At 43.6% G+C, this 14,674-nt stretch overlaps 1 protein-coding gene across 3 annotated transcripts in view; it reads right to left on the bottom strand.

Annotated features, from left to right (window-relative positions):
• PCDH15 (protocadherin related 15) overlaps nt 1–14,674 on the bottom strand; it is a 692,202-nt gene that overhangs the window by 152,399 nt on the left and 525,129 nt on the right. For all 3 annotated transcript variants that reach the window (XM_039384770.1, XM_039384768.1, XM_039384769.1), the window contains 2 exons: nt 8,356–8,490; nt 7,198–7,347 (listed from right to left, as the gene is read on the bottom strand). In XM_039384770.1, the coding sequence (XP_039240704.1) occupies nt 7,198–7,347; nt 8,356–8,490 (285 nt within the window). The remainder of the gene's footprint in view (nt 1–7,197; nt 7,348–8,355; nt 8,491–14,674) is intronic.

The following is a 14,674-nucleotide window of genomic DNA, read 5'->3' as shown; positions in this document are numbered from 1 at the left end:
CTTTTCATTTGGTACAACTACATGTCCCCTCAAACAGCATGTGGGAGGACATAAAGCCACATGAACAATAATTGAACATCCAGCAGGATAAAATTCTGCCTGCTGGGCAACCTGTTTCCCCCCCTGTGACACCCTCAGAGGTGACAGCACTACAGACAGGTAGAGGAGTTTAGTGACATCTCTGCTATGCTATGATCTAAAATAATCTATCAGTCAATGCTGCATCACACTTGAACTTCAGCAGGTCAGGGATGCCCAGAGCACCACCTCCAGCTGCCAAACCACCACCTCCAGCTGCCAAACCACCACCTCCAGCTGCCAAACCACCATCTCCAGCTGCCAAACCACCACCTCCAGCTGTGAAACACCTCCTACAGCTGTGAAACCATCTACATCTGCCAAAACACCTCCTACAGCTGTGAAACCACCACCTACATCTGCCAAACCCCCACCTACATTTGCCAAACCACCTCCTACAGCTGCCAAACCACCCCCTACAGCTGCCAAAATGTCACCTACAACTGCCAAAGCACCTCCTACATCTGCCAAAGCACCACCTAGATTTGCCAAACCATCCCCTACAACTGTGAAACCACCACCTACAGCTGTCAAACCATCCCCTACAGCTGCCAAACCACCTTTGCCCAAGGACGGCTGAAGAACTGGAAGAGCAGAAACCAAACCTTGTCCCTAAAACAAGAAACCAGAGCTGTAATATTTGAGTTAATCACATTTTCATACAACCTTAATCACCAAGGGGAGTATGTGAGTCACTGAATCATAGAAACCCAGAATGGTTTGGTTTGGAAGGGACATTAAAGATCCTGTAGTTCCAACTGCCCCTGCATTAGGCAGGAACACCTTCCACAAGAAGGTTGGTTAGAGCCCCATCCAGTTTGGCCTTGGACACTTCCAGGGAAAAACTCAGGGATCTAACTGCTTTATAAGATATTTCTGATTCTTTACAGGCTCAGTGAAATATGAAATTTCATGTAGAAAGTCAAAAACCTGTTCAAACCAAGATCTGAGCACACAAAATCTTAAAGAGAATGTATTGACTGAAATGCTAAAATTTAAATATATTAACAAAAATTTACCTTCTTTGTTAGGAGTACCAGCTATTCCTGCTGTTGGGAACTGAGCTACTTTAGGCAGGACCAATCATTTTGAACATGGAATAGGTTGTGCACAGTATTCACCAACTAAAAATCACATTAATTATGTCACTTTTCTCCTGGAGCAATCAGTGTTCTGCTTCTTTCACACCCAGCACAGTGACCCAAAGCAAATTTCCAACACAGAACTATTTAATTTTCCTAAACTGGTTGCACTTAAAAAGCAAATCTTAATTCCTACAGTATTTTTCGACACTGTATTTTGAGCACGGGATAAACCCTTGAAACGCCCCAAAAAATCATGAAACGGATTTCATCTCCCCTTAAAAGGTTTCAAAACCATATTTATATCCACGTGTGAGGGTTTTTATCTAGCTCATTCTGTATTTTCTTTTGAAATTCCGAAAAGGATGAAGGCTGCACTTTAATCACCCCTTCTGCAGTTTCTCTCCACACAACTGGACGTGTTCATTAACCTCACAGGGAGCAGTAATCCACCTCAGTGACACAGATAAAAAAGGAGCTGTAATAAACCTTCTCTGCTGAACTTCAAAAGTAACACACACACAAAAAAAGGTAAATAAAGGCTTTATGCAAAACACAAGGCCCTAAGTATTTAATGACAGGATTTGGAACCGGGCCACTTTTTACTGTGACAGTATGAAAAAGGAAAATTAATTGACTACACAAGCCCATATATTTAGAAGGTTAATTAAGCCTACAAATGCTGAATGCTTGGAAAGATAAGTGATTTGAATAACATTTTGGGGGCAAAAACGGGAATCAAAACTGGAATTAAATAGAATTAAAGTTCAACAGCTGCCATAATATATGATTTTAGAAATTCCATCTCCAGTTGTCCCAGACTGATAGAGCTTCATAGTTAACAAGATTTGAGAAACATGGGCTAAAATATACAGGAAGAAGAGCAAAAGAAGGTTTATTTTACTTTCCTGAAAAGCTTTGCATGCAGCAGTATAGGCTCCATTGCATTAATATTTAATGTACTGAAAGTTTTGCAAAATGGGTGCATGTTCTGCTGCTGCAAGAACTGATTTTCATGGGAGAAAAAGGAGGTTTAGAAGGATGACCTTAAGCTCACAAAGACATTCTGGGTCACAATATAAGCTCTGGTCAGACTCACTTTATAGTTGGAGGAAATTGGGCTTCGGTGTTTGACTTGTCAGCTTTTCACAGCAACACTTTCAGTGACCTTGCCCTGGACAGACAAAGTGAGGCCCAACCTTTCCAGAAGTCTTTGCCAACAGATTAAATGTGATGGAGATATTCCAGGATTGTGATGGAAATAATCCAAGACTGTGATGGAGATATCCCTGAACTTGAGCCAACCAAACACAGAGCAGGTCAAAATACTTTTTCATTATGTTCTCAGGTCTTTACCCCATAATTTTACCTGAGTCTGCAGGGACGCTGACTGAGCAATGCAAACACAACCCAGCTTTGTTTCCTTTTCCTGCTAATCATGTTTACTTTGGAGATGGAAATTAATAACGTGATGGGCAAAGGGTTGCAAATAACCACATAAATAAAACATTAAGTGGGGGTTGGAGATGGCTTTTATGAAGATTTCTTTTTGGGAAAAGGTTCTTCCCCCAGAGGGTGGTTGGCACTGACCAGGCTCCCCAGGGCAGTGGGCACAGCCCCAAGGCTGCCAGAGCTCCAGGAGGGTTTGGACAATGCCCTCAGGGACAGGGTGGGATTGTTGGGGTGTCTGGGCAGGGCCAGGGGTTGGACTGGATGATCCCTGTGGGTCCCTTCCAGCTCAGGATATTCCATGACTCTAAGGTCTCCCCTAAACTGTGCTGCAGTTTTATGGCAAGGTGCAGGTTTAAGAGCTGTAAACCATGAGCATATTCCAACCTCCAAATACCCAAAATGCTCTGTGCAATCAAGAGCTGGGGCAGGACCTCTGAATTAACCTGCACTGGTGATCTCAGGCAGAATTTTTCAGAGGTGAACAGGTCATAAACCAATCCACTGCATGCTGGATTTTCCATTTTCAATGAGAGATACTTAATTGTTCTTGGAAAAGAGCCCTTGAACGTGGGTCATGCCACTGCGAGAGATTAGGTAGAAATTAAGAAACATGAATAAATTGAAACAGGTTATTTTGGTTTCACGACTTTAAAGAGTAAAAAGAGAAGAATTGGGGTTGTTCAGCCTGGAGAAGAGAAGCTTCAGGGTGACCTAATTGTGTCCTTCCAGGGCCTGAAGAGACTGAGAAGAAACATGGAGAGAGACTATTTCCAAGGGCCTGGGGAATGGCTTCCCACTGCCAGAGGGCAGGGTTAGATGGGATAGTGGGAAGGAATTGTTCCCTGTGAGAGTGGGGAGGCCCTGGCACAGGTTGCCCAGAGCAGCTGTGGCTGCCCCTGGATCCCTGGAAGTGTCCAAGGCCAGGTTGGACGGGGCTTGGAGCAACCTTGTCCTGAGTTTTAAGGTCCCTTCCAACCCAAACCATTCCAGGATTCCATGATTGTTGGACACACACCTAAAGACCACTTGACAAGTCTTCTTCTAAAGACAAAATACACAAAATCTCTTCATGGGCCAAGGAATCCTCAGACCCTGAGGCAAATTTATGGCAAGTTTTAGGTGAATGATGTTTTTTTACCATCCTCTGTCCCTTCCCAGCTCTCTCATCTCCTTGCTCAGCATTCCCTGTGCCCAGCACAGTTCATGCTGTCCGTAAAATGAGAGATGTCTAAAGAAACACAGTGGATTTAAATCATTCATCTGAAATGTTATGGCACCACTGCTCCATACTCCAACCATCAATGTACAGCCAGTTTAAATATCTGAATCACAGCAGTAAAAGGGTGGAAAACTGGACAGCAAAAAATACAATAATAAAGATGAAAATAAGTACTTTAATAGGTTTGCTATTAATCAGTCTTCCTAGTGACAAATATTATTTACCACACATTTAACTGTTTTCAGTGACAGATTTCTCAGTCTCAATTGCCACAAAAAAATACACATAAAAGCAGAAGGAAAAACCAGATAAGAAATTCTCAAGTAGAATGTAAAGACATTTAAACTTTACTTTCCTCTCCTCAACCAAGGCCTCAAACAGTTTCACATGTACTGAAAACAGACAGCTTAAATAAAAACTTCTGCTCACTTCTCTGAAAGGCCCCAGGGAAAGAAGGGAAATTCCTTGCTCTAACCATGCAGGGAGAAAGAAAAGGATAGGGGAAAAAATTGAATTTTTGCCTGTAATTAATGCATTTTCCTGCTAGTTTTGGCTATTTTCAAGCAGAAATTAAGGATTTTTTATTTTCTTTAAGTTTTTTTTGGAGCGTGCCAGAGAGTAAACACAATCTAAACTATTAATTAATATGTTTTGGGGTTCTTTTCAGTAGTAAAATCAAGCCAATTCCCCACAAAATGGGGAAATGAGAAAGTAAAAACTGAGGCTATTGGTATATTTTATTTGTACATTTTCATGCAGCTGCACTCAGTTAAAAAAAAAAATAAGAAAACCATCTCAATCCCTTCTTACCCTCAGGATAATAAAAGCAAAGCGGCAACTCCCTGAGGGCACTTCCAGTGCTGTAGCAACATTTGCATTTTGGTAGCAGGATGACATGATTCATAAAGGAAAATCTGTCTTGATCCTCTCTGAAATCAGCCTGATTATTATAATAAATGATTATGAGCTCGTGCAGATTTTCTGAGGTCACTGTTCTTTTTCTAACCTCCTTCCTCACATCAGAGAGTGGTTTTTATGAACTAATCATATCTGACCTGGGTCATTTTCCTGTGGGAACTGTCAGGGCTGAGCAGAGGATCTCAAAGGATCCTCACCCCGGGGATTAGCTCGGGTTACATGGGGAGTTTGTTCCATGTGCCAAGAACAAGCCATCAAAATCACTGTATTAGAGTTCAAAAAGTGGAAAAGAAAGGTCAGTTTTGCCTTTGAGGTCGTTATAAAGCAGAAGAAAATTGAAATCAGGCAGCACAAACCCACCTTCCCGGCCTAAGGAAACCCTGGGAATTTATATAGAAAAAGATGAGCAACTTTCCAAACAGCACAGCAGCCCAAAACCATTCTCATGGAATCACAGAATGACCTGAGTTGGAATGGACCTTAAAGCTCATCTTGTTCCACCCCCTGCCATGGGTAAGGACACCTCCCACTAGCCCAGGTTGCTCCAAGCCCCGTCCAACCTGGCCTTGGACACTTCCAGGGATCCAGGGCAACCACAGCTTCTCTGGGCAACCTGTGCCAGGGACTCTCCACTCTCACGGTCAAGAATTCCTTCCCAATATCCCATCTAACCCTGCCCCTGGCAGTGGGAAGCCATTCCCCCTTGTCCTGTCCCTCCATCCCTTGTCCCCAGTCCCTCTCCAGCTCTCCTGGAGCTCCTTCAGGCCCTGGAAGGGGCTCTCAGATCTCCCTGGAGCCTTCTCTTCTCCAGGCTGAACAATCCCAATTCTCTCAGCCTTTCCTCATGGCAGAGCTGCTCCAGCCCTCTGATCATCTCCTGAGAACCCAGAGGTGGACTCTCCTTTTATTCCTGGCATCATCACAATACACCAAAATCTTAAATATTGACTCTTACTTTTTTTTTAAGTCAGCTAATTTATAAACTCAGATCATCTGGCAATGTAAGATGAGTTGGTAAAAGAGCCATAATTTTCTCCCTTCCATCTCTGACCACATTATGAAGTCACAGAACCTGAAAGGACCCACGTGCCGACCACGTGCAGAATTTACATTTTTTAGCAAAGGTGAATTTAGAGCCAAACTTCCTCACTACTCCTTCCCCAAAGGACCTTGTCCAGATCAAGTTCATTAAGAAATTTGTACTCCTCCTCTTTCCATGCCTCCAGGCCCTGAATATGTTTGCAGCTCCAAGACCAGAATGTGTCTGAGAACTCAAGAGCAGCACATTCCCTCTGAGCACAGCAGCACTTCAGGTGCTTCAGACAAGCACAAGATGCTGCTCTGCTTCATCCCAGGTACCATTAACAGACCTCAGGTAGCCCAGAGCATCCTCAAGGCCAATTTTGGGCAGGAAAACATTCTTTTCACACACCCAGCAATCTCATTTAGCAACATTTTCTACCTTACATTCCCTGGCTCCTTCAGGATATCTTTTGATATCTTGATATCTTTTGTTTCCACTTGTGCATGGCTTGAAGGAACTCAGTTGTGCTTAGAACTTTTATCTTTCCCTCAAATTTTGCTGAAAATGCCCCCGTGGCTCTCACTGATGGTTTTTCAGCACTTGCAGCTTAAGAAGATTGGTGAAAAGGCAAGAATAACATGAATGAAGATGCAAATGCACAGCTACAGCTCAAGGGGGGCATGTGCCAGAACAGACACTGAGCCCCCTCCTAATGCTGGTAAATCACTGCTACCCTGATTAACTCCCGACTGTAATTCAGAAAATGGCATTTTATCACTCAAGTTGGCTGATTAATTTTATTTTCCCGATATTCCCACCGCCTCCACCAATGGCATCTTGTCCTTACCCATCTCCACTGGCAGCACTCAGGGCATGGCTGAGATCTCAGAAGAATTACCACCCCAAAAAAAGCCTTTTTCCATTAACTTCAGTGCCACCGGGATTCACCTCCAGTCCTGCACTGAGACATAAATCAGTGCTGGCAAACTTTAATTAAAGCTGCTTCTCTCTGGGCCCGTGTTCAGCACATTTTTTCACTGCTCATTTGCTCTACAAACAAATGACTTGTAAAAACCAACAGGTTTTATGACACGGTAAAAACATTCCTGGTTATGTTCTACTCAACTGTTTACCTGTTCCCCCAAAGCATTTTATTTCAATATCTTGCTAATCAAGGGGAATATTATTTTTTCTTCTGAAATTTTCCAGCTGAAAAGGTTTTGCAGAACTTCAGGTGAAACAGCTGAGCTGCAGCTGTACATCTAAGACAGGCCTACCATTTAGTAGGAGCAATTTTAATAGTTATTTAACTAATGAAGTGGATGGAGATACACAAAATTAAGTTCTAGCTGGTTTCAGTGCATTTCCAATCTACTGCTAACAAAAAGTGAGTCAACAAAGCCAATAAAAAGACCTGAAATTACCTTTATAACACCTTCCCCAGGCCTCATATCCGTATAAATCTTGACATTGTAAGAGATGTTGGAGAAGGTGGGGGAATTATCATTTGCATCGATCACCAGGATATTGACAGTCACTGGGACACTCTCCTGGACTCCATCAGAAGCTGTCATCTTCAGCAGGAAAAAAATAAGCAGAATAGGAACATATTTTAATGGTGTGTTCTTAATACAGTTCCAGCTGTGAGGAAATACAGTGTGACGACCAAAAATCAGCATTTCACTTCTCTCTGCACTTCAAAATTCCACGAGGTTTCAGCTGAGCTTGAGCCTGCAGAGTGCAAGACTCAAGGGAAAAAGCAAAGCAAACCCACACCTTTGAAATGCTCTGTGTCAGGTGGGCAGGAGAAATGAGAGGGAATCACCTGGAACTTCCCAGGGTTGGGACCAGGATATGAGCCACAGTCCATGGCTGGGAGGGATGAGCCACCTGTCAGGTCTCACCTGGGCATCACCACACAAAGGAGCTCCTCTACCTCTGTTAAACCTCCAAGAGAGCATTTCAAGGTGGCACTGAAAGAGCTGAAGGCCTTTTTACTCCAGAGGGGAAATCTGAGCTCTCCTTTCAACTGCTAAAAGGACAGAAAATAGGGAGGCACAGACTGGGAACCCTGGCAGAGGAACAGCCCATTTCCAAATTGCTGCAGGGCCGTTGTTTACCCACAGCCTGAGGGACTATCAAGTCCATTTTTTCCTCTTTATTTTTTTTTTTTTTAAATACTGCTGGCTGGGGTTTATTGCAGCCTAGTTTTTTATTTGCTCCTGAAAACAAGCAAAAAGACCAAGGCAGGTGTCACGTTCCTGGCTCAGGGGACGAGACAAGAAAGGCACCGATGGCCTCAAAGGCCAGGTATAAAAAAGTGGGCTCAGATGCTGCCATGGCAGGGGGGTGAGGAGCAGGGGACACACCTGGGACCATGGACACGATGCTCAGGGGGATCTAAACGCTGCTCTCAAGTTGGAGAAGCAGCCTGGAGGAAGGCACAGCCCCCATGAGCTCCCCTGGTTTCGCCGTTTCCTCCTCCTGGGCCGTTTTCCTGATCTCCAAGGGTGTCAGAACCAACCCTTTCTCCCAACAAGCTCTGACTGACCCTGCAGGGCCTTCCAGGGGTGGTCACTCACCGAGAAGGTGTAGAGCTGCTGGGTTTCTCTGTCCAGGGGCTGCAGCAGGGTGAGGTAGCGGGTGATGCCACTCTGAGTCACAGTGAAGAACGTGCTGTAATCGTTCAGGAAGAGATGGAGCTGGGGATCCTTGGTCTTCAAACAACATCGAGAAAAAAAGGGGGTTTTATTAGAAATTCACCTACACCATTAACTCTCCAATTATTTGATGCAAGTGCTTGATTTAGTTGAAACCTAAATAGGCAGAAAGTACAAACGCTGTGATTAAGAATCGTCAAAACTGTAAAAAAAAAAAAGGTAAAAACCCCCACTGCTGGTCTAAAAATCTAATGTTCTCCATGAAAAATGGATTAAACCCCTACTTTAACCTCTAGAGTGAGAAAATCCAATGGTAAACAAATACCTGCATCTGTTAGTTTTAAATGATTGCTTTTTTTTCCCTTTGAAACAGTAATTTCTAAGCCAAATATAACAGTATAAGAAACCAGATTCGAGCATATTAAAAACAAAACAAAACTGATCTTGATTAACAGAGCAATAAAACAGTTGGGTTGGTGCAATGAAAAATATAATGATGTGTTGAAATGCATCATTAAATAGATGCAGCTCAGAGACTCTCTGCATCTCAAAAAGAATCAAAATATATTGATGCAGAATTATGAACTTCTCGGTTGATCAAGGGAAAAAAACATAATAAATGAACTGTGGCACCGTTTCCATTAGCAAGTAACATTTTAAGGTAAATAAAGGCAAGTCAAGGCATTGTAAATTTACTCATGTCTTCATGAGTACTTCAGTCACTCCTGACTTCCATCTCTTTCAAGATGTTATTGAGTTATTTAACTGATTGGACTGCAAGGGTCACTCTACATTAGTTAAATTTGCAAACAAACTACATTAGCTTTTATTGCCTCCAGCATTCCAACAAATTCCCGTGTCCTTGTCCATAATGTGGTTAATTTAACCTGACTTTTTGGGCTACTCTTGGTCACGAGTGAGAGTCCATTTCTGTCAGATGAAGCCAAGCTGGTGGAGTGCAAATTCAACTCGAGAAAACACAAAAGGCTGGGAAACAAGTCCCATAAAAACTGGTTTAAATTGCCCCAAATAACATGGAGATGAGGGATCAGAGGGATGAATAAAACCCAGCAGAAAATTCAGGATTTTAGCAGCTGCTTTCCAACATCATTGCACAAAAGCCACCCCGTACAGGGTAGGACACACAATGCAGGCACAAACAGCTGAATTCAGCAAATTAACCAAAAAAAAGGAGCATTAGGCTCTTCCTCTCTCAATATTTTCTCACCCTGAGGCCACGATGCTTCCAGAAGGTTAATTCCTACCTGTCATTAGTGTCAGTCCTATTGGATTAGACCCCCCAGAGCACTGGAGAGGTCACCAACAGGCACTGAGTGGCATCATGAACAACTCCCAGGACAAAATTAGTACAATTAGAAGGAGAAAGAGGAACTTTTCTTAGTGAACTAGAACAAAGCCCATGCAAAGATTGCTCAATTTAAAGGAGAAACCATCCCAGTGTTCCAAACAAGTGGTTTCTCATTCCCTGGATCTTTGCTGAAATGCCAGCTCCCAGGAAAATTACAATTCCTTTTCCACTCAGCAATGCAAACAGCAATGTCTTTATTCCATGCAAAATTACAGGAGGTAGTTGCCAACAACTGCTCCCTTTGCAGACACTATAAAGCCAAGCAAAAATTTATTTTCCAAAAACCCCTGTTGGTTGTTACACTTCTGGTTTGTCATGTCATTTTGAACACTAATAAACAGTATTTTTTTCCTAATTTGCTCCCCAGGAAAAGCAATGATGGAGATCCCACGCCCTCCCAAAGTAATCCATCCTATTCCTTTGCTATTCCTGCATTAGCAACGTTATCCAAATGTGGAAGTTAAATTGCCTTTACAGCAATCAATGCCTAGTTCATGTGCCTCCCATGCATGTCAGACCTACAGAGCAATTTATTTCCTTAATCTTTCCTTAATCTGGAAAAGCACTGTTATGCCTTTACATCATTAGCATGGATATTTTACATTATTATCACATTTTGTGCTGCAAGAAAGTAGATCACTTAACTGAACATTTTGTGTGAGAGAATACAACTGTGGGAAACAATCCAGCAATGCTGCCAACACTATTTCCAATACTTTAATTTTTAAACTATTTTATTTTAGGGCCTGGAATTAAACACTGTGTTTTCTGGGTACACTACTGGGTCAGGCAGACAAGGCTGGTCTCTGAGGAATTCTTTAGCATGTGGTTTTATGTAGGAAAGGATCAGAATCCACACAAAAGAGTGCACATGCAACCTGCAAGGGCCATTTCAAGCACACAGTTCCAGCCTGAGAGGGTTTAGTAGGTACTTTTAAACCTGACATGGTTTAGGAGGTACTTTTTAAATTAAAAAAGGACTTTTTGTAATACTTAAGATGTCTGTGAAGACATATAATTATTTAATGAACATTAAGCATTTAATGAACATTCACATGACTTTATGCCCTGAATTTGGTCCGGTGTGTTTAAAGGGCTCTTTGCAGGTTTCCCAAACCCAGAGACAGCTCCAGCCTCAAACACCATCAGGGCAGAGAAAAATGAAGGAGGACAAGAGGAAATAAATAAAGAAATCACACAATTGAAGGCAAGAAATGGAGTTTTTCAAACACAACACCCAATACCTACGGGCAGGGCACCTGGGGCGACCTACAAAGGAAAACAGGGCACAACATGAATCCAAGTGAGGAAACACAAACCTGGGACCGAGGGACATCAGGAGAGCAGGACATTTGGGGAATTAATGGCTACAGACAAAAAAACTGCAACAAAAGGAGGCACACAAAGGGCTCCAATAAACACTCAATAAACAAAGAATGGCCTTGGATGTGCTCTGCTTGAAAAATCTCTGGAGAAGTTCCTGCCTGGATGTTAATGTTCCATTCCTGCTGTGTAAACACACAAAGGTTTACAACTCTGCCCAAAGCAAACAGCTTTCCAGAATTTACTAAGATTAAACCAAAATTAAATGATATTGTCAAGACTGAGCAGGCAAGGACATATATTCTGTATGTGTTTCAACATCCCCAAGGATTTTTTGGAGGGAGTCTGTTTGGCTGTGAAGTTCTCCAGGGTAGCCAGAACGAGCTCCAAGACTATCCAAACTGCTCAGGCTTCCTGATTGCCAGCACAGGCTCATCTCCAAAGAGCTGCAGCAATAACAAAGAGACTTTAATGACACATCTGGGTTTCCCAGCATTCTCCACGTGGAGGATGATCAGCGCTGAAACGCCCACAGCGGAGAGTTGTTCTCTTGCAGAGATGTTTCCAGCATCTGCCCTCCTCGTTTCTGGGGGAAAGGAGAAAGTCTTTCCCACTTTCACTAGACAAATGTGAGATCCACAGCCTTGCAGAGGCACAGCAAGTGGGGTTATTGGTCCCAACACAAGAAAGACACTGACCTCTGGAAAAAGTCTAAAGGAGGCCACTAAAGCTGATCCCGGTGCTGGAGCCCCTCTGCTCTGGAGCCAGGCTGGGAGAGCTGGGGGGGTTCACCTGGAGAAGAGAAGGCTCCAGGGAGACCTGAGAGCCCCTCCCAGGGCCTAAAGGGGCTCCAGGAGAGCTGGAGAGGGATCTGGGACAAGGGATGGAGGGATAGACAAGGGGGAATAGCCTCACACTGCCAGAGGGCAGGGTTAGATGGGATATTGGGAAGGAATTCTTGGCTAGTGATGAGATGATCTTGATGGTCTTGAAGGTCCCTTCCAACCCAAACCGTTCCAAGGCCATGAAATGGTGCAGCTGTAACACGGCTGTGAGGGAGCAGAGAACCAAATTTAACTTCCCCTGTGTTAATCCACGTGTCAGAGATTCATGGAGAGCTTCCAGCCTGGGGTGGGCAGGAGGCTTCCAGCAGAGAAAGGCTGGGAGGACTAAATGGTAGCTCAGGGCGGGTTTGTAAGCACAGGTAATGCTCATTAACTGCTGCAGGTCTCAATGTTCTGCTGGCTTCATTGTACCTCCATAAATGAATGTATTTACTGAGTCAGGATTGCTGATGAGACATTGCCATCGCCCTCTCCGTGCCTGTGCATCTTAGTTTCCACTGGTGGCACTGGCTAAACATAATGTATTCTGTCTTCTAACTGAAAAATCAGTTGAGATTGTATTTCCTGTTAAAATGACTCCCTGTCTTCTGATAAATGCAGGAAGAAAGTGGGCATCTGAACTGTGTGTCTTAAGGAAAAAAAAAGAGAACAAAACACGTTCTAAATTTAAACCCCGTGGGAATTATAATTGAGTCCTGCTATAAACCTTCCAAAAATTAATTTATAGATGTGACATTGCAAACAGACCTTTAACTAGAGAAGCCCTGCCAAGTGCTGATATAATTAAGTGGTCTGTTTAAATGGCATAAATTAAATTAAGCCACACGGATACCTTAAGACCTGAGTAAACCAAAGCTGAGATGAGGAATTTAAACAGTCTGATCTGAGGGCTCTTTACATAAGGTTTCCCAAGCCACTGGCTTCCTTACTCTTGGGCTTCCATGGGAGAGAACTCATTTCTCTTATCTAGTGATTAGAGTTGCTGAGAAAGCTGCCCTGTGTATCAATCATGGAATGGTTTGGGTTGGAAGGGTCCTTAAAGACCATCCAGTCCCAACCTCTGCCACGGGCAGGGACACCTTCCAACTAGACCAGGTTGCTCCAAGCCTGGCCTTGGACACAGTTCCTGATGAATAGTCCCTCTCCTGCTTCCCTGTAGCTCCCTCAGATCCTGGAAGGTGCTGTGGGGCCTCCACAGAACCTTCTCCTCTCCAGGCTGAGCAGCCCCAGCTCTCCCAGCCTGTCTCCAGAGGGGAGGTGCTGACGGACACCGATGCCATCTTTGTCAGGTGTGCCAGCACATGTTCAGAACAGCACCTGTGTGGTACTCCTGGTGCTCCTGTGCAGCCTGTGCAGCATCCCTGGGCAGTGGGATAAGGCCCAGGGCACTACTGTGCCACTCCAGATTCTCTTTTCCCAGACACTTTCTTGGTTGATGCCTCCGTTACCTGTGGAGTTGAAGTCAAAGGAAGCTCAATATCCCAGGCACATGGTGGGATTCTTGGGTTATCCTGTGCAAGAGCTGGACTTGATCCTTGTGGGTCCCCTCCAGCTCAGGACATTTAGTGAGCTGTGTTTTCAGAGAACTTGTGGTAATTTTAAATGATTCTTTTACTTAAAGGCATCTCGGTAGCAACTGGAGCGGACGGAGCAAATAATGGATGAAATAAGTTTTAAATTTAACTACAAGCGCAGGTTATGGATTTCCAATAACAAATCCAGAAAAGGAAATTAATAGATTTCTTCACATTTTTTTTAACCAGGAGTTACCGAAGCATTTTTCTCTAATATTTGCCTGGTTGCTTCTATCTTTCACAGCTGTTGTTGTTTGAACTTGTTTTGCAGCTGATGTTCTCTCGAGAGGAGAGTTCTCATAACACTGAGCAGCACTTCTGGGCCACCCCACCAGTTATGGTAGGGAAGAATAATTCAGGAAATATTCCTCTCAGAATGAAACAGCCCATTAATATCATTATTAAAACAAGCAGAAGGGAAAGGCAAAGCCAAAAGGCTGCTTCTCTTTTTTAGGATTTATAAATATTAGGGTTTTTTAATTTTGGGGGATCTTTCACTTAAGGGAAATCAAAAATATTAACACTGAATCACTCCTGTAGCATTGTGTTTCTTCCTTTATTTGTGTAGGGTGAATATCTCATGGTTTCTGCCCTCTGAAGCTGTTTTTTCTCTCTCTGAGGTCCTTGGAGTCCTCAAGGAATTTGGGGGTTTGTGTATCTTCCCCGTTTTAAACAAATGTTACTGCTAATTAGTGGCACCACTGAAGCTGACACTTGTTTATTGTCATCTCCCACCAATGACTCATCTCTGTGAGGAACAGAAGGTGACTTTTTCCAAAACTTTCCCGTTAGCTTTTCATTCCAGGAGGGACATGGCCCTTTCTGCCCCAACCTATAAAATCTGAAAAGGGTCGTAACCCTTTCTGGTGTACGACTTTCTAGCCTTGCTTTGTGCAGGGGCTGGAGGGGCTTCGGTGGTGATTGAAAGAATTTGGAATTAAAGCACTGCTCAGCACCATCCTGGTCCTTGGTTTGACCTTTTGACATCTTTTCCTCCCAAGTGGAGTTGACATAAGTGCTGAAGAGCTTTCCATAGAATCCTAGAATGGTTTGGGTTGGAAGGGACCTTAAAGATCATCCAGTCCCACCCCTGCCATGGGCAGGGACACCTCCCACCAGTCCAGGTTGCT

The sequence above is a fragment of the Pipra filicauda genome, unplaced genomic scaffold (genome assembly GCF_003945595.2).
Source record: "Pipra filicauda isolate LSUMZ 115617 unplaced genomic scaffold, ASM394559v2 scaffold371_size1224239_pilon, whole genome shotgun sequence".
Lineage (NCBI taxonomy): Eukaryota > Metazoa > Chordata > Aves > Passeriformes > Pipridae > Pipra > Pipra filicauda.
The sequence above is the reverse complement of the archived record's forward strand: the minus strand, read 5'-3'. Positions and strand labels throughout refer to the sequence as shown.